At 32.1% G+C, this 25,567-nt stretch overlaps 2 protein-coding genes across 3 annotated transcripts in view; both read left to right on the top strand.

Annotated features, from left to right (window-relative positions):
* LOC139516381 (uncharacterized) overlaps positions 1 to 25,567 on the top strand; it is a 341,046-nt gene that overhangs the window by 302,754 nt on the left and 12,725 nt on the right. Inside the window, exon 6 of one of the 2 annotated variants that reach the window (XM_071306450.1) lies at positions 5,050 to 6,925. The exons of the other annotated variant lie outside the window; for it this stretch is intronic. Within the exon in view, the coding sequence (XP_071162551.1) occupies positions 5,050 to 6,527 (1,478 nt within the window). The 3' untranslated portion in view covers positions 6,528 to 6,925. Of the gene's footprint in view, positions 1 to 5,049; positions 6,926 to 25,567 lie in introns of those variants that run through there. 2 annotated transcript variants of the gene reach the window in all.
* LOC139516380 (E3 ubiquitin-protein ligase TRIM71-like) lies at positions 18,669 to 23,916 on the top strand. Its single transcript, XM_071306449.1, has 2 exons — positions 18,669 to 18,735; positions 20,723 to 23,916. Exon 2 carries the CDS (start codon positions 20,731 to 20,733, stop codon positions 22,393 to 22,395), a length of 1,665 nt encoding a protein of 554 aa, XP_071162550.1. The 5' UTR covers positions 18,669 to 18,735; positions 20,723 to 20,730; the 3' UTR covers positions 22,396 to 23,916.

The following is a 25,567-nucleotide window of genomic DNA, read 5'->3' as shown; positions in this document are numbered from 1 at the left end:
GTGATAATATGCCCGCAAATGGTGGTTGAAATAAATGTACTAGGGTAAACACAAACATATTGGGTGGAAACAGGTCTTTTCTTTGTAAAATTTTGCTCAAGTTATAACTTGGTTTATAATTACTATGTCCTTCTGGTAGACAATTTACTTAATTAAAACCCCATTTCTATGTTTAGTGATACTAGAAAACATAAGGTTACTCGTGGATGAAACATACTATTTTAGTAAAATCGAAAAACACGTCTTAACACAATGTGTTCACAATTATGCGAATTTAAGTCATTAAGGAAAAAATAAGAAAAAGGACTGTTAATTAACACCAGGGTTGAATGCATATGCCACGAGCGGGATGGGATCTCACAAATTAGAAATGAGGAGATGAGGTATGATAGCCAATGAGACAACTATCCACTAAAGTTTAAGTTAGGTGCATATTTGCACTTTCTTTACAGCTGAGTCATCGCTGTGACTTAGCTACTGACACTACCTATCTACCGAGGACATTTCCTTTGTTTTGGAATATATTATTAAAATATCAAACTGATGAATTCAATTATCATTGTTTGAACTATGAAGTGTAAATAAAGAAAGTGTTAACCCATGTTCGATTAAAGTGTATATGCTGTACCAAAGGGAAGTTTAGGTACCAACCATATATACCCTGTGTTTAAGAATTTTTGTATGTGTCGAATAAGAAAAAACACCGAATAATCAATCATTTAGACATTCTAAGTAAATATTCGTATGAATGAAGGAAAATGTAAGAATATATCTACAACATCTACAAGCAACAAACATGAAATAATCGTTTCAAGATAAGTATCTTATTTTACTAGCACTTCTAAAAAAACGGTTCGCTAAACGTCTTCATTTAATTATATTGTCACCTGTCTGTTACGTACTTGTTTACATAAAAAAATTGTTTCAGAAGACGGATGGTTTGGCTTCAATTTTACTATATTAGATATGTAACCAAGCTGAAGAAGGCTTCGTCAATAATATTGCTGTGGCCGCTTATATATATTACTACATCTATGTGATTCTAATTATAAATGATGCATATCGATAGATTTATTTTGATAATTTACAAAGTAAACCATACAAAATGATTTTCACAGAGATAGTTAGCGAAATATTAAGTGTTTCTTTAAAATATCAAATAGCGTACAACCAGCGCATACAAGCACTACTATATTTTATCAATATCAAAAATCTTCAAACATACATAGTTAGTCAATCTTTCAAATATCTTCCCTTTGTTATTTGTTATTTCTATCACAATAGTTGTAATCCCGATTTTTTAACTAGTTCGTCTACTTTTAGATTTTAAGTTTATCAAATACATTTGTGCCAAGACTAAGGATAGAACTTCTGTAAAACATGGTATGGTATGATTGTATTGTATGTTGGTATGCTTTGATGGTATGGTATGTTGGTATGGAATGATGGAATGGTATGTTGGTATGGTAATGACAAACTGTTACAATGTTTTACTTTTCCTAGTGATAGGATGTTCGGTATAAAAAAAACCATTGTGGCCTATTGAATTTGCAAATATCCAAAATGGTCCCCACGTTTGACGATTTTGGATATTCACCTCCTCAGCGTGCAAATAGTGTATATTGTTTCACATATAGTATACAATAAATTGAAATTTTGCAATTAATAAAAAAAATGTAACAAAACTTTAACTACATTATATAAATTATAATTATTGTAAGATATGAAGCACTTACCAAAATGTCAAAGAATAATTCACAGAAAGTTTCCATTTTTCAGGTAAGGACATCATATTCTATCTTAGTAATCTCAACTTAATGGTTAACCGAGATGTCTCATGTTTTATGTTCGAAATTTATGTAAGTAATCGGTTTTGTCTACATCCACTCTCTCTTGCAGTAGTATTTTCTTTTCAAAAATAAACCATGCCATGCTTCATACCATTATATATTACTATGGTATATTAACTTGTACCATACCATCATAGCATATTATGGTACCATTCATGCATATTATAATATGGTTGTATTTGTACAATACCACAATATTATAACACATAACGTACCATCATATTATACCATGTTTTACAGTATGCCAGAAAAAAAGTTGCCCGCAGAATTTTGTTCTATTGCCCACATTAAGGCTCTCTATTATGTTTCAATTTCGAATTTGGAATCAAATTATGCGTACATGTACATCATAAATGTTTCCTTTGTTTGAGTCTGTGGTGTACATGTTTGTTAGATAATAAACATTATTCAGGAAAATCATGGATTTATAATCGATGTTTGGTTTTAATAATTAGTAATTTAGAAATAATTTTGCAATTTTACAGCTTCAGTCTTATATTTTGAGTTTATAAACACATGTAGCATCGAATATACGTGCCTTAAATGTTCTATGCGAAGGTAGAATTCATATGATTTTTTTTTTAATTTACTTCCACGAAAGTTTTCAATATTTCATAAAGTTCTGACTGCATTGTACTTCATTATCCCTCCTTATTTTCAAACATTTAAAAAAAACAGACACTCTTCCACGAATGGAATCAATACATCCATTAAATATTTAAAATGAATAGGCACTATACAATACAGAGGAGAGTAAAAAATATATTGATATATTAGCCCATGAAAAACCATGATGAAAAAGAATGCATTGACACATTGTCATCATCTAGTAGTGTCAAATACAATGTGTTTTGTCTTGATACCTTTTAGTCTATAAATGACCTTGAATGAACGTGGAGTTGGACTTGGAGATGGTGACCAGCGAAAACAAATTGATCAGTTTTCGTTTGTAGGTTGCAGTCTTGTAATTGACTGCTCCATAGGCTTACATGTTAAACAGCTGATCTTTGAAATAAAAAAAATAATAAATGCTACATAGAAAAAAAAAATGTCATGTTCATATCATGTATGTACTAATGTGAAATTGTGATTTAATCGAAAAAAAGGGGGTCTTGCCACGAAGAATAAAAAGTTACGTAACCCTGAAGTCAAAACATTTTTTTCTACTTTCTGTTTGCTGTTTTTACTAGGCCGCACCACTTCCAGTAAACATGATATCCTTCCACCTTCCTGGATAGATATCCCCCAAAAGATGCAAGAATTTTTTAAAGTCTATTAATATGTTTCAATTCAGCATAAACCTATAATCAAACAGAAAAAATTGAGTTCGGAAAAAAATTCAGAAAAAAATGCACCATTTTGTTTCCCTCCATGTTTTGACACGCACCAGAAACTGGAGTTGTAATACAAGACTGGTACCTGTACTACTAGGCAATAACTACAGACAATGCACTTTTAAAATTCTTTGCTCACTGTCAACAGATTAAATTTGACATATTGTATAAATTTAAGAATGGAAATGGGGAATGTGTCAAAGAGACAACAACCCGACCATAGACAAAACAACAGCAGAAGGTCACCAACAGGTCTTCAATGTAGCGAGAAATTCCCGCACCGGGAGGCGTCCTTCAGGTGGCCCCATAACAAATATATACTAGTTCAGTGATAATGAACGCCATACTTATTTTCAAATTGTAAACAAGAAAGTAAAATTAAAAAAATACAAGACTAACAAAGGCCAGAGGTTCCTGACTTGGGACAGGCGCAAAAATGCGACGGGGTTAAACAAGTTGATGAGATCTCAACCCTCCCCCTATACCTCTAGCCAATGTAGAAAAGTAAACGCATAACAATACGCTCATTTAAAATTCAGTTCAAGAGAAGTCCGAGTCTGATGTCAGAAGATGTAACCAAAGAAAATAAACAAAATGACAATAATACACAAATAACAACAGACTACTAGCAGTTAACTGACATGCCAGCTCCAAACTTCAATTAAACTGATTGAAAGATTATGAATTCATCATATGAATATCAGGCACAATCCTTTCCGTTAGGGGTTTAGTATCATACCATCATTATAGTATGCAGTAAAACATTTGTATATACGTGTACGGCAGTCAAAATATTGCCGACAGTGCAAGAAACTGAACAAAGGGGCAAAATGCAGGTTCTTTGTAATTGAAATTCCTTTTTACTGTATGCAATACATCTTTCAGACGACTTTTTCAAGAAGCAATAGCTAAAAAAATTATAAAAAATCGAAGGTAAGATTTTTTTTTGTTCAATCATAATGAACTAATTCGCTTAGGGCCATCGGATGTCTTCTGGGGTCAACTCGATAGTGAATTAGATAGCGCCCAGGCTAAAATGCACACGAAACGAAGCTACATTTTATCGAGGCCATGCTCAGTAAAATGTTTATTTAAGACTTTCCTAATTTGAAATATGATATACATGGTTATAAATCAAATTTGAGAAGTTGAGTTAAAATGGTGAACATTGAATTTGACAGCTAGTTGTCCTTAAATAACGATAATTTGCTATTTTTCTTTGTCTTTTATCTCAGATAAATCTCTATCATATAAGTACACATGTAGAAACTGTTAGGAAAATATGATCAGCAAGATCTACAAATATTTGAATTTCCCAGAAATCTTGATAAATCCCTGAAGAATTTATATTTGTAAATAGGTTTTTTTACATTTTTTTTGTGCCCATAATTTTTTTTTCTCCAAAATCCCCTATGAACAAGTGAACCAATTTTAAAAAAATACTAATTAGTATTAGAGTATCTAATGGAAAGTTTGTCTTTTTTAGTCAGTCAACAAACATGGCTCAAACTACACCATAAGATTATGATGCATCAGTTGTCTTAAATACAGAAAACCATAACAAATAGATAAAAATCTGCTGAGTAAAAAAAACTCTCAATTTAAAGATCTACATACCTCCTGTGACATCGTTATTTTTCAGTCAAAGCATTCTGTTCAACAATTCTGTATTTAGAAATGATCTAACCTTGTAAATAACAAATACAGTTAGAGATATTTTTCGGACATCATCATTCTTTATTCTTTAACAATAGAATATCTGTGTCAGAGATCTCCTCAAATTTGATCTCCATGACGTAGTTGAAATTTGTTCAAAGAATGCAAGTTTATACCGATCAAATCATATTTATAAATTCGTCTTTCAGAACAAAAGATGGCATCGAAAATGGTTATGTGTGACCCATGTTCCAGACTAAATAAATCCTCTGAGGGATTGAAATATTGTACAGATTGTGAAGACACTTTATGTACAGATTGTGCCGCTCTACACAGTGCTGTCAAACTCCTTGCATCTCACCATTTGGTTGATGTGTCTGTAACAACTGGAAATACGTTCAACATTAAGAAAGACTGCGGTGATCATGAAGGCATGTGTTACGAGTTTTATTGTTCTGATCATGATTGCTTGATATGTCGAACGTGCATGGCAAACACACATCGCACGTGTGGTAAAATTCAACCAATAGATGTCGCTGCCAAAGGTTGTAGATCATCTACGATGTTAGAAGATATCACAAAAGAAATTACTTGGCTACTCAACGCGACAAAGGAACTGGTAGTTGGTAGACAGGAAAATAAAACACTAGTAAAAGAAATAAAGGCAAAAGTATTACAAGAGATAGCAAAATTCAGACAGGACATAAATGATCACCTAGATCAACTGGAAAAGAAGCTAATCTATGAAGTAGATACCATAAACAAAACTAATCGTGAAAAGGCTCGCAATGATCTCAGTGAGGCGGATAAAAGGCAAAATGACATTAAGTTAATGTTGCAGCAAGTCGATTTTTTCACTAAACACGGTTCAGAAAGTCAGTTATTCATTCATCTGAACACGGTAAAGCCTGATGTCACAAAACAAGCTCAAAGTTTTCAAGAACTTATCCCATGCCTGGAATCATATGATATTGATTTCGAAGCAACAGATTTGATTTCTGTGATTAGATCTTTTGGATCCGTAAAAATAAAGTCTAGCTCATGTAAAGTGGCATATCAATTCCCAAAACACATGCAGGCACAAACACAAGATGTCCGACAAAAAGTGCCAACAAAGTTTGAGCTAGAAAAGAAAGTTAGCATTCTCGTTGGAAGAATCACATGCATTGCTGTAACAAACGATAACAAGTTACTCCTCTGCAATGATGGTATCGATAAGGATAAGGTATCACTGTGGACAGAAACAGGTCATCACATAAAATCTTGTACTGCTGCCGGTCGGCCGTTTGGAATAGCAGTCGTTACAGAAACAGATGAAGCAGTGGTGACACTGAGTAATGTTAGGTCCATGCAGTTTATAAATTTAACAACTGTAACTATAGGTAGACAAATTGACATTGATGTGTCACGCCCGCATGGTATTGCAGTTATAAGAGACAGTGTTTATGTTGGTTCATGTGATGGAAAAGTTTCAATCATTAACATTGTAAGCAAAAAGTGTGTAAAGACGGTGGTTATTGGAATTGGATATATTACGGCAGTAATTCCATTCGTTAAGGATAGAGAAGAACTATTATATTGCTGCAATTTTTGGTGTTGGAAATCTTGTCAGTTGTATCAAGTTGGACGGAACTCTTGTTTTCTCTTTACCTGTAAACGTACCAATGACTTTAGCACTGGATTCTAATGGAAGTTCGTATGTAACAGGATATGGTTCTAATGAATTACATCGTATATCACCAGACGGTAAAGTAAATGATGTAATTTTAAAAGAATCTGACGGGTTAAATAATCCCTCAGCTGTTTTAACAGGACCTACAACAAATTGTACATTTCAAATGCCGGTACTACAAATGTTATGATATTCCATTGTAAATGAACAGACATTCAAGCAAAAACAAACGGACAACCGTATTATTTCATTATACTCTTGAAAAAGTAATTTTCTGACTTGTTGATATATGACCATAATTGCTTTTGAGCGAAATGTTTCTGATTTAAAGTTGTTAGAAATAAAATCGTATTTGGGTAAACTTACTGTTCTAATTGTGTTTGTTTCAGATGACATGTTTTATTGACTTTTCCCAATGAAATCGTAATTATTATAAAACTGTCCTCGTAATATGTGTTTTTTTTTATCAAGTTGCGTATCTTACTTAAAGAAGGGTTGTTTTCACAAAGCAATCATTTAGTTGTAAAGAAGATATGATTTCCTGTTCTTTATATCAGTTTGAAGACAAAGTTTAAATCACAGTGTAATATGCCTGTTCACTACGAAACACATTTTCGATAAAAAAAAAAAAAACATAAGAGATTACAATATCAGATAGTCAGTTCATCGGATTTTTTGTTGTGTATATATATGAACTCATCACAAGACCAAGTAAGGTACATGCATCAATTTGAGTTCGACGTCTGCTCCGTCTGTCGCCCGTTACATTATCAAAGATCTTCTCCTTTGAAATAGATAGTCTATATATATTACTTAACTTATTGAAAATACAAACTATTTTAGTAAACTGTTTGTTGACAGCACGTGTTCTCAATTATACGAATTTAAGTAATTGAGAAAAAAGGACTTCGGTTTGAGCCAAGGCTCCGTGTTGAAGGCCGTACTTTAACCTATAATGGTTTACTTTTTTAAATTGTTATTTGGATGGAGAGTTGTCTCATTGGCACTCACACCACATCTGCCTTTATCTATATTCTGTTGTTTCATTCCCTAGTTTTATATGTCAATTTATGTAAACCATGTATTGATAGATAGCTAAATGGTGTTTATATCCACTGCCAATCATTGCGGCTAGATTTCATTAATGGAGGTAGCCTGATGAGAACTACTGACGTTTTGTAGAAAACAAACTTACAATCAACGTCAATTAACATTAGGGTTGAATGCACCTGCCACGATCGGGGTGGGAACTTACACATCAGAAATAAGTAGATGAAGTATGATTGCCAAATGAGACAACTATCCCCAAAAGTTCAAATAAAGTGGGTATAGGCAATTTTTTACAGCTAAGTAATCGCTGTGACTAAATTACTACTACTTAGCCAACGAGGCCCTTTTCCTTGTTTTATAATATATTATCAGAATATCAAACTGATGCATTCAATTATCTGTTTGAACTACATGTATGAAATGTAAATAAAGATAGTGTTAACTAATGTTCGATACAAGTGTATATGCTGTATATATGGGAAGTACAGGTACACATCATCTTAGCCTGGTGTTTGATATTTTTTTTATGTGTCAAATGACGAAAAACAAACCATCAAGAAATTAAACATTAAGACATTCTAATAGTAAGTAAAAACTAATTTATGTTCGTTTGAATAAAGGAAAAGTTAAGAATAAATCTACAACATGTACAAGCAATAATCGTGAAATGGAACAAAAATGAAATTATCGTTAACAGATAAGTATCTTATCTGAACAAGCACTTCTCAAAAAGTAGTGTAGTCTATAAGTCCTCAATTTTATTGCCACATGTGTGTTACGTACTTTTTTTTACACTGAAATAATTTGTATCAGAGGACGGATGGTTCGGTTTCAATTTTATTATATTATATGTTACCAAGCTGTAGAATGCTTCGTCAATAATATTTCTATGGCCGCTGATATATGTCATTACATCTATGTGATTCTAAATGATCCAAGTCGGTAGATTTATTTTGATATCTTACAACATGATTTGCACAGAGATAGTTAGCGGAATATTAAGTGTTTCTTTAAAGTATAAAACAGCGTAAAACCAGCTCATATTAGCACTACTATATTTCATCAATTTACAAAGTCACAAGCATAACTGTTGTTTTTTTCTATCACAATTATTGTAATCCCAATTATTGAAACTTTTTCCTCTACTTTTAAAATTTGAAATTTATCAAATGCATTTATATCAAGACTAAGAATACAACTTCTTAAGAAAAAGGTTGCCCGTAGAACTTTTATCAATACCTACATTAAAGCGCTCTGTTTTTTCAATATGTTTCAATTCCAACTGTTAATATCGAGCGAACTTCATGAAAATTGACACAGAAACAAATATTGCGAACATGGAAATCAGAATCGTTTCCATGGTTTAGTCTTAGTCGTACATGTACCTAATAAAATTTATTTAGGGAACACATGATTTTGTAATCATTGTTTGGTTTTAGTAATATTTTTTTGGCTTTCCTATTTTGGTCTTCTTTTTTGAATTTATTAACACATGTAACATCAAGTATGAATGACTTCAATCTTTCAGCCGACATTGGAATATCTTTTTTTTCACTTTTCTTCCAAAATAGGTTTAAATATTTCATGAAGTTCTGACTGCATTGTACTTCATTATCCCTCCTTATTTTCAAACATTTAAAAGACAGAAACTCTTCCAAGAATGGAATGAATACATATTTTAAATATTAAAAAATAAATAGGCACTATACATTACAAAGGAAAGTAAAAAAAATGATATATGAGCCCATGAAAAACCGGGATGAAATAGAATGCATTGACACATTGTCATCATCTAGTAGTGTCAAATACACTGTGTTTAGTTTTTATACCTTTTAGTTCATAAATGACGTTGAATGAACATGGATTTGGACTGGGAGATGGTGATCATCGAAAACAAATGGATTTCCCAAGATCAGTGTTCGTTTGTAGTACTAGGCAATAACTGCAGACAATGCACTTTTAAAATTCTTTGTTCACTGTCAACAGATTAAATTTGACATATTGTGACTATTTTACCTATTTTTCCTGTTTCGACCAAACATCGTTGTAAATGTAATGAAATGTGATACGTGTCATACAAGTGAGAGGTTTAGCATTATAAAACCAGGTTCAATCCACCATTTTCTACATTTGAAAATGCCTGTACTAATTCAGGAATATGACAGTTGTTGTCCACTCGTTTGATGCGTTTTATCATTTGATTTTACCATTTGATTTGGGACTTTCCGTTTTAAACTTTCCTTGGAGTTCAGTATTTTTTTTTATTTTACTTTTTTTTACGACATTGATACCACATATACAATTTATATACCTTGGCCTTGATTACAAATATAGGTTATCAATATCCACGGTAGACACCTGTGTAAAATTGAGACAGTGATAATGGTATAGTGATTGAAGATAACACTGCGAATATTTAGAAAGTAAACGCATTTAAATTAAAAAAAAAATATCACAAAATTCTGTCGATAGAGGCCATCGACACAATCAAGTGCTAAATGAGAATTTGCTAATGAATTTTACAATACATTTTAGACATACAATAACATAAAACATAATACATCAGCTTTTTACTTCCTGTTAAAATTATAACTTTTCTGTTCATAATATATTAGGGAAACAAACTCTGATCATAAATTGTTAATCATACCATTATCATTCAGCCAACTAATTATATATTATTTAGAAATTAAACGGCTAAATATTCCTCCAAATGTTACGCATCTGTCCTTGAAAGCCTTTTAAGGCCAAAACATTTTAGTTGTTTTTCTTTGTTTTGAATCCACTCGTTGAAATATATCTGAATGATTTAGGTGTAAATCAGTACACATTATATTTCAGAAATCTTTCGAAAATCACGAAACCAGGGTATTTTTATAGAGAATCTTGCTTGCGATCTAAAACGTTCAAGACGTATGTGCAGTTTTCTTGAAGAAAAATTATATACACAAGAATGATTTGGACGGAAAAGATATATCACAATATGATATTCTTATCGTTTGCTCTTATTTTTTTCAGATCAACAGGCCAAACAGGTCATGTGAACTATTGGTATCATTATGAGTCCGTCGTTGTAAACATTTTCAAAGAACTATTCGTCTGAAATGACTATAATATTATCAATCTCAACTGAAGTTGGGGTTTATGATCATTAAAGTATGCAGTAAAACATTTGTATATACGTATACGGCAGTTAAATTATTGCCGACAGTGCTAAAAACTGCATGAACATAGGGGCAAAATGCAGTTTCTGTGTAATTGAAACCCCTTTTTACTGTATGCAATACATCTTTCAGACGACTTTTTCAACAAGCAATAGCTACAAAATGTATAAAAAATCGAAGATAGGATTTTTGTTGTTCAATCATTAATGAACTAATTTGCTAAGGGTCATCGGAAGTCTTCTGGGGTCAACTCTATAGTGAATTAGATAGCGCCAAGGCTAAATTGCACACGAAACGAAGCTACATATTATCGAGGCCATGCTCAGTAAAATGTTTATTTAAGAATTTTATAATTTGGAAAATGATGTACATGGTTATAAATCAAATTTAAGAAGTTGAGTTACAATGGTGAACATGATTTTGACAGCTAGTCCCCCATTTAAGAGCAGTTGTCCTTAAATAACGATTATTTGCTAGTTTTCTTTGTCTTTTATCTCAAAATCTCTATTATATAGGTACACATGTAAAAACTGTTAGGCAAATATGATCAGCAAGATCTACAAATATTTTAATTTGCCAGAAATCTTGATGAATCCCTGAAGTATTTATATTTCTAAATAGTTTTTTTACTTTTTTTGTGCCCATAATTTTTTTCCTCAGAAATCTCCTATGAACAAGTGAACCAATTATCAAAAAATACTTTGATAAATTATTATCAGAGTATCTAATGGAAAGTTTGTCTTTTTCTGTCAGTCAACAAACATGGCTCAAACTATACCATAAGATTATGATGCATCAGTTGTCTTAAATACAGAAAACCATAACAAATAGATAAAAAATCTGCTAGGGTAAAAAAAAAACCTCTCAAATTCAAGATCTACCTACCTCCTGTGCCATCGTTATTTTTCAATCAAAGCATTCTGTTCAACAATTTTGTATTTAGAAATGATCTAACCTTGTTTATAACAAATACAGTTAGAGATATTTTTCGGACATTATCATTCTTTTATCTTTCACGATAGAAAATCTGTGTCAGAGATCTCCTCGAATTTGATTTCAATGACGTAGTTGAAATCTATTTAAAGAATGCAATTTTATACCGACCAAATCATATTTATAAATTCATCTTTCAGAACAAAAGATGGCATCGAAAATGGTAATGTGTGACCCATGTTCCAGACTAAATAAATCCTCTGAGGGATTGAAATATTGTACAGATTGTGAAGATACTTTGTTTACAGATTGTGCCGCTCTACACAGTGCTGTCAAACTCCTTGCATCTCACCATTTGGTTGATGTGTCTGTAACAACTGGAAATACGTTCAACATTAAGAAAGACTGCGGTGATCATGAAGGATGTGTTTTGAGTTTTATTGTTCCGATCATGATTGCTTGATATGTCGAACGTGCATGGCAAACACACATCGCACGTATGGTAAAATTCAACCAATAGATGTCGCTACGAAAGGTTGTAGATCATCTGCGATGTTAGAATATATCACAAAAGAAATTACTTTGCTACTTAACGCGACAAAGGAACTGATAGTTGATAGACGGGAAAATAAAACACGAGTAAAAGAAATAAAGGCAAAAGTATTAAAAGTGATAGCAAAATTCAGACAGGACATAAATGGTCACCTAGATCAACTGGAAAAGAAGCTAATATATGAAGTAGATACCATAAACAAAACTAATCGTGAAAAGGCTCGCAATGATCTCGCTGAGGCGGACAAAAGACAAAATGACATTATAGAAATGTCGCAAAAAGTAGATTTTTTTACTAAACACGGTTCAGAAAGTCAATTATTTATTCATCTGAACACGGTAAAGCTAATGTCTCAAAACAAGCTCAAAGTTTTCAAGACCTAATGTCATGTCTGGAATCAAATTATATGGATTTCAAAGCAACATGTTTAATTTCTACAATAAAACTTTTTGGAGACGTAGAAATAAAGTCTTGGCTATGTAAAGTGGCATATCAATTCCCAAAACACATGCAGGCACAAACACAAGATGTTCGACAAAAAGTGCCAACAAAGTTTGAGCTAGAAAAGAGAGTTGGCATTCCCGTATGAAGAATATCATGCATTACTGTTACAAACGATAACAAATTACTCCTCTGCAATGATGTTACTGACAAGGATAACGTATCACTGTGGCACAACAGGTCAACACTTAAAATCATGTACTGCTGATGGTCGGCCTTTTGGCATAGCTACTGTACCAGGAACAGATGAAGCAGTGATGACATTGAGCGTTTTGAATTTAATTCAGTTTATCATCATATCAGTTTTACTCCATGTAGAAAAGATAATATTGAAGTTCCAGGCCCGCATGGTGTCTCAGTTATAAAATACAATTTGTATGTCGGTTCCAAAAACGGAAAGGTTTTTATCATTAACCGAAAAAGCAAAAAGTGTCTAAAGACGCTGGATATTGGGCGTAGTTATATGTCGTCAATTACTGCTGCGAATATGGTGGTAAGAATCTAGTCAGTTGTATAAAATCAGATGGAACATGTGTTTTCTCTTGTGCTGTAAACGGACCAATAACTTTAGCACTGGATACTAAGGGAAATTCGTATGTAACAGGATATGGTTCTCATGATTTACATCGGTTATCCCCTGACGGTAAAGTAGATACTGTAATTTTGAAGAAATCTGACGGGTTATGTAGTCCCTTAGCTGTTGCATTTAACAAGACCTTAAACGAGTTGTAAATTTCAAATGCCAGTGCTAACAATGTTATGATTTTCAATTGTAAATGAACAGACATTCAAGTAAAAATAAACGGACAACCGTATTGTTTGATAAAACTCTTTTAAAAAAGAGACATTTTGACATATTGCTATATGACTTTAACGCCTGTGAACGAAATGTTTCAGATTTGTATTTGTTTGTTTCAGATGACATGCTTTATTGACTTTTCCTAATGTAATCTTAATTTTTATAAAACTGTCCTCGGAATATGTGCTTTTTTTTTATCAAGTTGCAACAACAGCTAGCATATCTTGCTTAAAGAAGGGTTGCTTTCACACAGCAAGTATTTAGTTGTGAAGAAGATATAATTTCCTGTTCTTTATATCAGTTTGAAGACAAAGTTTAAATCACAGTGTAATAATATGCCCATTCACTACGAAACACATTTTCGATAATAATAACATATATACGAAACAATATATGAGAGTCAGTCCATCGGATTTTTTTGTGTGCATATATATAAACTCATTACAAGACCAAGTAAACTACATGCATCTGTTTGAGTTCGTCGTCGGCTCCGTCTGGCGTCTTTTATATTATCAAAGATATTCTCCTTTGAAATAATATTACTTATTTCGATCAAAACCGGGGTCAACCATCCTTATGGTCAGTTAAAACACATGGCTATTGTGGTTGAAATAGATCAAAAGATTGCATTATTGATAGAAAAAGTTTCTCAGAACTAAAATCTACCTGTTATCTATCTGCAACATAATTTAAAGACCAATTTTTAAGGAGCCATTGCAATTAGATTACTTATAATGAATGAATAAATATTATTGTTGGATTATATCAATTCATTTTTGATGTCATGTGATGTCATATAAGCGTCTTGTTGATAATTTTGCATTATAGTCAACTAAAAAAAAGAGAAAATAGATGACGAGGAAGCTATCAAACCAAGAGTTCCAAAGGTGAAGTTGAAATCATCCTTCGTTAATATTATGAGTTTGTTGGCAGTTATGGAATATCCGTTTCACTAACGATAGCGCGTATGTTACAAATGTCCAACTATTATTATCATTTTAGTGCGTGTTTGATTTATTATGTATAAATGATTTTCCCAAATCAAATTGTATTTTTTATGAAAATGTCATCAGAGTGTGTGTTCTTCTTTTTTTCTTTTCTTGAATTGAACAAAGGTAAGTTTACCGTACTAAAATTACGACTATCTTCAAAAATCGTTCACTTAGTTGTGACCAATACATGAATTCCCGTTCTTTATATCAGCTTAAAAACTACGTTTAAATCACAGCGTGATATGCATATTCACTACAACACCCAGTTTCGATATAAGCATAGAAAAGAAATAAAAAAATCTACACCATATCGCATTGTGTGACAATTTAAGAATGTGTACAAAATGAACGGTCTTACGACTGATGTATGTGATTGATGAAAAATATCAATAAAAATAAGTGGTGCGTATTTTTCAAATTGAAAATACGAAAACAAATGTAGTAGCAGTGTTTTTTACAGATTTGCTGCAGTTATAATTTGGTAATATATGATCTTATTAATTTGTCCTGCTAGTTGCTTCGCATCACAGTGTTTTGCTTTCTTACTCTGCAATTTGCACGCTTTGATTTGCTAAACAATGATCCTATACAATGTTTAAAAAAATGCATTATCTGCTTTTTCTTTTTATAACTTCTAACAAAATAGGCACACTCCCAGAAAGGCACACCTCAAAAGTCTTGTCTAAATTTTTAATTGTTTTAATGTTCAACAAGAAATTTTAATTTTTTAAAAGCATTGGTGTATACATGTAACGCACACTCTTAAAGTACATCCATTTTATATCAATCTATGTCTAAAAATACCACATTTCCAATACTAATTTCACAACCACATGAACACATATAACCTTAAATTAGTGTAAAGCGAAGCAGTCCATAGCTTTTTAGAAAGCTAAAACTTGTAGACATTTACTATCGTGTTTGTCTTTTGTTTTTCAAGTATCCCCCCCCCCCCCCCCGACATCCAAACTCTCATTATATCAGTGTAAAATAGTAATATTTTCTTTAACATAATCAGTTCATTGTTTGTTTTTTCTTTTGCCTTTTAAAGCCAATTTCTATGTTCAGCATGTGATATCAGAGAACATTACTTGACTTATTGAAACTACAAACTATTTTAGTAAACTATTTGTTGACAGCACGTGTTTTCAATTATACGAATTTAAGTAATTGAGAGAGAAGGACTTTTATTGTTTTATTCCCAAGTTTTATATGTCAATTTATGTTAACCATGTTTCGATTGATAGCTAAATGGTGTTTATATCCACTCTCAATCATTGCGGCGAGATTTCATAAATTGAGGTAGCCTGATGAGAACCACTGACTTTTTGTAGAAAACAAACTGACAATCAACGTAAATTAACATCAGAGTTGAATGCACCTGCCACGATCGGGGTGAGAACTTACAAATTAGAAATAAGTAGATGAGGTATTATTGCCATATGAGATCAAATGAAGTGGATATATGCATTTGTTTTGCAGCTAAGTGATCACTGTTACTAAATCACTACTACTTAGCCAAGAGGCCCTTTCCTTGTTTTATAATATATACATGAATGATCAAAATATCAAACTGATGAATTCAAATATCTTTTTGAACTATGAAATGTGAATAAAGGTAGTGTTAATTAATGTTCGATTCAAGTGTATATGCTGTATATAAGTGAAGTACAGCTTACCATATGTACCCTGTGTTTAAGATTATTTATATTTGTCGAATAAGAAAAAAACACTGAATAATCAATCATTTAGACATTCTAAGTAAATATTCGTACGAATGAATGAAAAGTTAAGAATATATCTACAACATGTACAAGCAACAACCGTGAAATAAAACAAAAATGAAATAATCGTTTCAAGATAAGTATCTTATTTTAATAGCACCTCTTAAAATACGGTTTGCTAAACGTAATCATTTAATTCTATTGTCACATGTCTGTTACGTACTTGTTTACATAAAAAAATTGTTTCAGAAGACGGATGGTTTGGCTTCAATTTTACTGTATTAAATATCCTATCAAGCTGTAGAATGCTTCGTCAAAAATATTGATGTGGCCGCTGATATATATCATTACATCTATGTGATTCTAATTATAAATGATGTAAATCGATAGATTTATTTTGATAATTTACAGAGTAAACCATTCAACATGATTTTCACAGAGATAGTAAGCGAAATATTTAGTGCTTCTTTAAAATATCAAACAGCGTAAAACTAGGACATATAAGCACTACTATATTTTATCAATATCAAAAATCTTCAAACATACATACATGAAGTTAGTCAATCTTTCAAATAACTTCCCTTTTTATTTGTTATTTCTATCATAATCGTTGTAATCCCGATTTTTAAACTAGTTCGTCTACTTTTAGATTTTAAGTTTATCAAATACATTTGTATCAAGACTAAGGATGGAACTTCTTACGAAAAAATGGCAAACTGTAAAATATGGAATGGTGTGATGGTATGGTATGTTGGTATGGTAATGACAAACTGTTACAATGTTTTACTTATAATAGTGATAGGTTGTTCGGTATAAAAAAAAAAACAATTGTGGCACATTGAATTTGCGAATATTCAAAATGGTCATCACGGGTTGACAATTTTCGATATTCACCTCCTCAGCGTAAGATATGTAGCACTTACCAAAATTTCAAAGAATAATTCACTGAAATTTTCAATTTGTCAGGCAAGGACATCATATTCTATCAAAGTAATCTTATCTTAATGGTTAACTGAGATGTCTCATGTTTTAATTTCGAAATTTCATGTAAGTAATCTCTCTACATCCACTCTCTCTTTTAGTAGTATTTTCTTTTCAAAAATAAACCATACCATGCTTCATACCATTATATATTACCATGGTATATTAACTTCTACCATACCATCATACCATATTATGGTATCATTCATGCATACCGTAATATGGTTGTATTTGTACCATACCACTATAACATAACACAAACTGATACATCGTATTATACTAGGTTTTACAGTAGGCCAGAACAAAAGTTGTCCGTAGAATTTTGTTCTATTACTCACATTAAGGCTCTCTTTTATGTTTCAATTTCGAACTTGGAATCCCCAGCGCACGTCGTGAAAACTTACACAAAATTAAATTGTGTGCGTACATGTACATCAGAAATGTTTCCTTTGTTAAAGTCTGTGGTGTACATGTTTGTTAGGTAATAAACATTATTCAGGAAAATAATGGATTTATAATCGTTGTTTGGTTTTCATAATTAATAATTTAGTAATAATTTTGCAACTTTACTGCTTCGGTCTTCTATTTTGAATTTATAAACACATGTAGCATCGAAGATAAATGCTTTTAATGTTCTATGCGAAGGTGGAATTCATATGATTTTTTTCTAATTTACTTCCAGAACAGTTTTCTATATTTCGTAAAGCTCTGACTGCATTGTACTTCATTATCCCTCCTTATTTTCAAACAGACACTCTTCCAAGAATGGAATGAATACATCCATTAAATATTTAAAATGAATAGGCACTATACAATACAGAGGAAAGTAAAAAAAAAAGATATATTAGCCCATGAAAAAACCGGATGAAAAAGAATGCATTGACACTATCATCATCTAGTAATGTCAAATACAATGTGTTTAGGTTTGATACCTTTTAATCTTTAACTGACGTTGAATGAACATGAAGTTGGACTTGGAGATGGTGATCAGCGAAATCAAATGGATTTCCCAAGATCAATGTTCGGTTGTAGTACTAGGCAATAACTGCAGACAATGCACTTTTAAAATTCTGTGTTCACTGTCAACAGATTAAATTTGACATATTGTTACTATTTTACCTATTTTGTCTGTTTTCTTCAAACATATTTTTAAATATAATGGAATGTGATACGTGTCATACAAGTGAGAGGTTTAGCGTTGTGAAATCTGGTTCAATCCACCATTTTCTACATTTGAAAATGCCTGTACCAATTCAGGAATACGACAGTTGTTGTCCATTCGTTTAATGCGTTTTATCATTTGATATTGCCATTTGATTAGGGACTTTCCGTTTTGAACTTTCCTTGGAGTTATTGAAGTATTTTTTTTATTTTACTTTTTTTTTTGACGACTTTGATAACAAAAATAAAATGTATATACCTTGGCCTTGATTACAAATATAGGTTATCAATATCCACGGTAGACAACTATGTAAAATAAAGACAGTATGTTTGTGATTGAAGATAACACTGCGAATATTTAGAAGGTAAACACATTTAAATTTAACAAAAAACTTAAAGAATACTGTCGATAGAGGCCATCGATACAATCAAGTACTAAATGGGAATTTGCAAATGTATTTTACAATACATTTTAGACATACAATAACATAAAACATAATACATCAGCTTTTTACTTCCTGTTAGAATTATAACTTTTCTGTTCATAATATATTAGGGAAACAAACTCTGATCATAAATTGTTAATCATACAACTAATTACATATTATTAAGAAATTAAACGGCAAAATATTCCTCCAAATGTTACGCATCTGTCGTTGAAGCCTATTAAGGCCAAAACATTTTAGTTGTTTTTCTTTGTTTTGAATCCACTCGTTGACATATATCTGAATGATTTAGGTGTAATTCAGTACACATAGTATTTCAGAAATCTTTCGAAAATCAAGAAACCAGAGTACTTTATAGAGAAATTTGCTTGTGATCTAAAACGTTCAACACGTATGTGCAGTTTTCTTGATGAACAATTATGGAACACAAGAATGATTTGGACGTAAAAGATATATCACGATATGATCTTCATTTCGTTTGCTCTTATTTTTTATAGATCAAATGGCCAAACAGGTCACGTGAACTATTGGTATCATTATGAGTCTGTCTTTGTAAACATTTTCAAAGAACTACTCGTCTGAAATGACTATAATATTATCAATCTCAACTGAAGTTGGGGTTTATGATCATTATAGAATGGATTAAAACATTTGTATATACGTGTACGGCAGTCAAAATATTGCAGACAGTGCTAGAAACTGAACATAGGGGCAAAATGCAATTTCTGTATAACTGAAACCCCTTTTTACTGTATGTAATAAATCTTTCAGACGACTTTTTCAAGAAGCAATAGCTACAAAATATATAAAAAATCGAAGGTATGATTTTTTTTTGTTCAATCATTAATGAACTAATTTGCTTAGGGCCATTGGAGGTCTTCTGGGGTCAACTCGATAGTGAATTAGATAGCGTCAAGGCTAAGATGCACACGAAACGAAGCTACATTTATCGAGGCCATGCTCAGTAAAATGTTTATTTAAGACTTTTATAATTTGGAAAATGATGTACATGGTTATAAATCAAATTTGAGAAGTTGAGTTAAAATGGTGAACATTAATTTGACAGCTAGTATCCCGTTAAGAGCAGTTGTCCTTAAATAACGATTATTTGCTAGTGTTCTTTGTCTTTTATCTCAAATAAATCTCTATCATATAAGTACACATGTAGAAACTGTTAGGCAAATATGATCAGCAAGATCTAAAAATATTTGAATTTGCCAGAAATCTTGATGAATCCTTGAAAAATTTATATTTCTAAATAGTTTTTTTTACATTTTTTGTGCCAATAATTTTTTTCCTCAAAAATCTCCTATGAACAAGTGAACCAATTTTCAAAAAAAACTTTGATAAATTATTAGAGTATCTAATGAAATTTGTCTTTTTCAGTCAGTCAACAAACATGGCTCAAACTATACCATAAGATTATGATGCATCAGTTGTCTTAAATCTAGAAAACCATAACAAATAGATAAAAATCTGCTAGAGTAAAAAAAAACTCTCAATTTCCAGGCCTTGAATGCATCAAACTTTGCTCAGTGCTCGGAGCACAAAAATCATGCTCGAAACATGAAATCCAGCAATTTGATTGGTTGATTTCCGAGTCTGAGTACAAAAATCATGCTCAAAAGTTTTATGACCGTGAGGCCAGATCTACCTACCTCCTGTGCCATCGTTATTTTTCAATCAAAGCATTCTGTTTAACAATTCTGTATTTAGAAATGATCTAACCTTGTAAATAACAAATACAGTTAGAGATATTTTTCGGACATCATCATTATTTTATCTTTCACGATAGAATATCTGTGTCAGAGATCTCCTCAAATTTGATCTCCATGACGTAGTTGAAATCTAGTTAAAGAATGCAATTTTATACCAATCAAATCATATCTATCAATTCATTTTTCAGAACAAAACATGGCATCAAAAATTGTAATGTGTGGCCCATGTTCCAGACTTAATAAATCCTCTGAGGGATTAAAGTATTGTACAGATTGTGAAGATGCATTATGTACCGATTGTACCGCTCTACACAGTGCTGTCAAACTCCTTGCTTCTCACCACTTGGTTGATGTGTCTGTAACAAGCGGAAATACATTCAACATAAAAAAAGACTGTAACGATCATGAAGGAAAATATTTAGAATTTTTTTGCTCTGATCATGACTGCTTGATATGTCGAACATGCATGGCAAACACTCATCGCACTTGTGGTAAAATTCAGCCAATAGATGTCGCTGCCGAAGGTTGCAGAACGTCATCAATGTTAGAAAATGTAAGTAAAGATATTGCTTCATTACTTATTTCAACAAAAGCATTGTCAGAAGATAGACAAAAGAAGAAGACAAGTGTAGGGCAAAGTAAAGCAAAAGTTTTAAAGGAAATAGTAAAGTTCAGACAGAAAATCAATTACCATCTTGATCAACTTGAAAACAAATGTTGCTCTGAAGTAGATATCCTCGAAAGCACAATAAGCAAAACGGTAGGCAACGAACTGAGTGATGCAGACAAAAGGCAACATATTATTCAAAATATATGGGAACAAGTAGATTTCTTTACTAAACACGGCTCCGAAAGTCAGTTATTCATCTTCCTAAACACCGTGAAGTCGGACATTTCAAGACAAGCTGTAAGTCTACAAGATCTAATTCCATCACTTGAAACTAATCATATAGGATTCGAACCGTCAAATTTGATTTCGGTAATGAAAACTTTTGGATCCGTAAAACAAACTTCTATCCCATGTTCAGTGAAATATCAACACCCTAAACACATGCAAGCCCAAACACGTACAATACCTCAAAAAGTGCCAACAAAGTTTGAGTTCGAAAAGAAAGTCAATATATCAGAAGGGAGAATCACATGTATTGCGCTTACAATCGACAATAAGTTACTCATTTGTAATGATGAAGCAAAACAAATTTCTTTAATGGATGAAACTGGACAACATCTGAAATCCTGTACTGTTACTGATGGTTATATATGGGGAATAGCTATCATACCTGGAACAAATGAAGCAATTGTTACATTGCCTAATGATAGAAAAATTCAGTTCTTCAATATAACCAACTTCACCCTGGGAAGACAAATCCATGTTAACATTAACCCGTACGGTGTTGCAGTAGTAAAAGACAATGTGATCGCAGGTTCCGTGAGTGGAGAAGTAGTTTTCATTGAGAGAGTTAGCGGAAAGTGTCTAAAGACTCTGAAAGTTGGAATAGGTCAGATACTGTCAATCGTTCCTGGTGTGAATGACAAAGATGAACTATTATATTGCTGCGAAACTGGGGGAAACATGATTATTTGTTTGAAAGTGGATGGAACTTATATTTTCTCCAAAATTTTAAAAGAACCAGTGGGTGTAGCATTAGACTCAAAGGGAAATTTGTATGTTACAGGATACAGATCAAATCATTTACATCGTATATCATCAGATGCTAAAGTAGATGATATATTCCTAAAGGGATTTGACGGACTTAACCAGCCCTTAGCTGTTGCCTTCAACAAGACATTTGAAAAATTGTACATTTCAAACGGTGGTCCTGGGAATGGTAAAGGTGTTTTGATATTCAACTGTAAATGAACTGATCAGATTCAACAAATATTCGAACACATTTTACTTACATCATATTCTTGAAAATAGTTTTCCGCGTTACACTGACACTTTGAATTTAAAAAACCAGTGACTAATCAGTTTGATGCATGTTTGTTATTTGTGAAAAGAACATATAGGGGAGTACAATCGGATTGATGTTTGTTATGATATGCATAGCCCTTGTATACATGTTACTCATTTCATTCAGTATGTAAAGAAGTAAACTTTGGTGAAGAAGTTAAAATCCATTCTTGAGTATTAGGGATGTACAGTGTACTGCAATATTAGGAAATAAATAAGAAGAATACTATCCAAAGACGTAGAATAAAGTATTTTCAAACATAGTCCTGTACATGGTCAAATTTCTCGTCAATCTTTCAATTGTTTTGCGTGAATTTTTTGTACATATTTGTTTTTATTCCTTAAGTATCCATATATAATAAGATAACTTTTTATTATTACTTAATCTTTCATTTGTCTTACGTGTAATTTGTGTACATATCCGTTCCTACTCTTTTAGTATCAGAATAGTTCTAGATTACATTTTATTAACACTTCATACATAGTCGGTTGAAATTCATGAATTTTCTTACTGCTGCTTTTATTTTCGCCCACCTCGCCCAAAGACACAAATCAGGGACTTGTATTTTCCTAGACCGATAATAACCTTGTGCAAGAGGATGAAAATAACTGTTTCAATTCATAATTTTTGTGTCCAAAGAAATGCTTAAATTCAAAAATTTAAACCAAAGGAAATAAATAATTGAAAACTTTAGAACCGGACATAAAATTAATAGCTGTATACACCTACGTTCAACTTTCTCTGAAGGAGTTTGAACCTGAACTATTAGTCTGTCTGTTTTCATTTTTCTTCGCAGATGTATATCAGTTATTCTATTGATTTTGTTTTATGTTGTAAGCTATAGCACAGATCTCCAATTTTTCCTAGAACATACTATGTGAGCAGATAGATACTGTAAATGAAATATACAAGAAGATAACTATTATAAATGAAATATGTAAGCAGGACGATATAATAAACTAGCTATGTAAGCAGATAGATATTATAAATGAACTATGTAAGAAGATAGATTTAACAATTGAAAAATAGAAGGAGTTACTGCATGCCAAAAAATGAAATTTGTGAAAAACAAGTCAATCCTAGCAAAGAAAATATGATCTTAAAAATAGTCTGTTGAGCAATATATTTCTTTGCTTGAAAACAAAATGTTATTTGAAAATAGATTGATACGTAAATTGGTTCAAACTTCCGAAAATGTAAACTGCATTTTTTACTCCTAAATAAATTAAATAAATGTTCTAACAAAATAGAATGATAAATCATCCTCTTAAATCTGAATTCATTTGTTTTATATATTTTCTATCTTTGTTTTAATTCATACAAATATACAAATTATATTTGTTTTCCCTCACGGTTAAAGTTTAGCTTGTAGTGTTCGTCAATATGTAACTGATCCAGTAATCAAATATATACCTACATACTCTGAACTTTGTTAATTTTATTAAGTATGTGGTAGTGAATTTCCTGTGTTAAAGAGAGAAAAGTTTGTACCTTAGGTCCCTCAAATATTTCATCAACATATGAGACTTGTCACATTGTTTGCACACGAGCATCACGAGCATCACGAAAGGTTCCACAGGCTGTTCTTTTTCATACTCGGTCAATATAATCTGAGCAGGTCCATATATAACACATTGACCCCGTCAATAATTGATAAACATTATTGTCTTGTGGCATATGTCTTTAGGACCAATCATAGGATATATAAAGTATATACAAATGGGAAAGCATTCCATCGATAATGATAAGTAATTAGAATACATCTATATGACAACATATAGTCTTCCCATCCCTCATCATATCGATACTTAAATCTTAATATTGCACCATGCCATGATTGTCTCTGTGTATGACGTCTATACATGAAATGAATTGGATATGTACTCATTGATTTTTTTTCTGGTACAAATGTAACTGTTAGTACTCCTTGGTAGGTGCTTTGTTCCTTTAGTCTGTTTGGTGTGTTCTCTGTCGTTCTAATTAGGCAAGCTTTTATTTCAAGTAATTTTGATCGTTTGTTCTCTGTCCTGTGTTTGGGGAGAGTTGAGCGCTCGTTAACATGTTTCACCTCGCAACATTATGTATGTTAACATTAACCCGTACGGTGTTGCAGTAGTAAAATACGTTGTGATCGCAGGTTCCGTGAGTGGAGAAGTAGCTTTCATTGAGATAGTGAGCGGAAAGTGTCTCAAGACTCTGAATGTTGGACACGGAATTATAGTGTCAATCGTTTCTGGTGGGGTTGATAAAGATGAACTATTATATTGCTGCGAATATACAGGTGGAACCATTGTCATTTGTGTGAAGATGGATGGTACTCCAATTTTCTCTCACTCGTTGAGAGGACCAATGTGTTTAGCATTAGACTCGAAAAGGAATTCATATGTCATAGGATATCATTCCAATGATTTACATCGTCTCTCGTCAGACGCTTAAGTAGATGATATACTCCTAAAGGGATCTGACAGACTAGACAAACCATATGCTGTTGTCTTCAATAGCACCTTTGAAAAATTGTACATTTCAAACGGTGGTCTGGTGTATAAAGGTGTTTTGGTATTCAACTGTAAATGAACGAATTAGATTTTCAAAAATCGAACGCATTTTACTTATAAATTGCTCTTGAAAATAATTTCTGAATTACACTGACATTTTAAATTGATATCTAGTGACCAAACTTTTTGATACATGATTGTAGTTTGTGAAACGAACAATAAGGGGAATGAAATTTGTTTGGTATGAGGATCATAACCCCGTGTATGGTACATCTTTGTGTTATAGGAAAGATGTCCTTCTTATTTCATTTTAATCGGTGTGTAAAGATTTATACTTCTGTGAAGAGATTCAAATCCATTATGGAATGTTAGAGATGTAATGAACTATAATAATTGGGAAATAAAAATGCATATTTCAAATTTTTGATCTAAAAGCAATTTCATGATATTCAACTGTAACTAATAAATTGAGAATGGAAATGGGGAATGTGCCAAAGAGACAACAACCCGACCATAGAGCAGACAACAGCAGAAGGTCACCAACAGGTCACATACATTTCAATTTATAGGAAAACTATTAGGA

The sequence above is a fragment of the Mytilus edulis genome, chromosome 3 (genome assembly GCF_963676685.1).
Source record: "Mytilus edulis chromosome 3, xbMytEdul2.2, whole genome shotgun sequence".
Classification (NCBI taxonomy): Eukaryota; Metazoa; Mollusca; class Bivalvia; order Mytilida; family Mytilidae; genus Mytilus; species Mytilus edulis.
This window is presented reverse-complemented; position numbering and strand designations above follow the sequence as displayed.

Bases quoted from the DNA above. Each gene is read 5' to 3' on its own strand.
- LOC139516380 (XM_071306449.1), top strand. From the start codon at position 20,731: ATGGCATCAAAAATTGTAATGTGTGGCCCATGTTCCAGACTTAATAAA.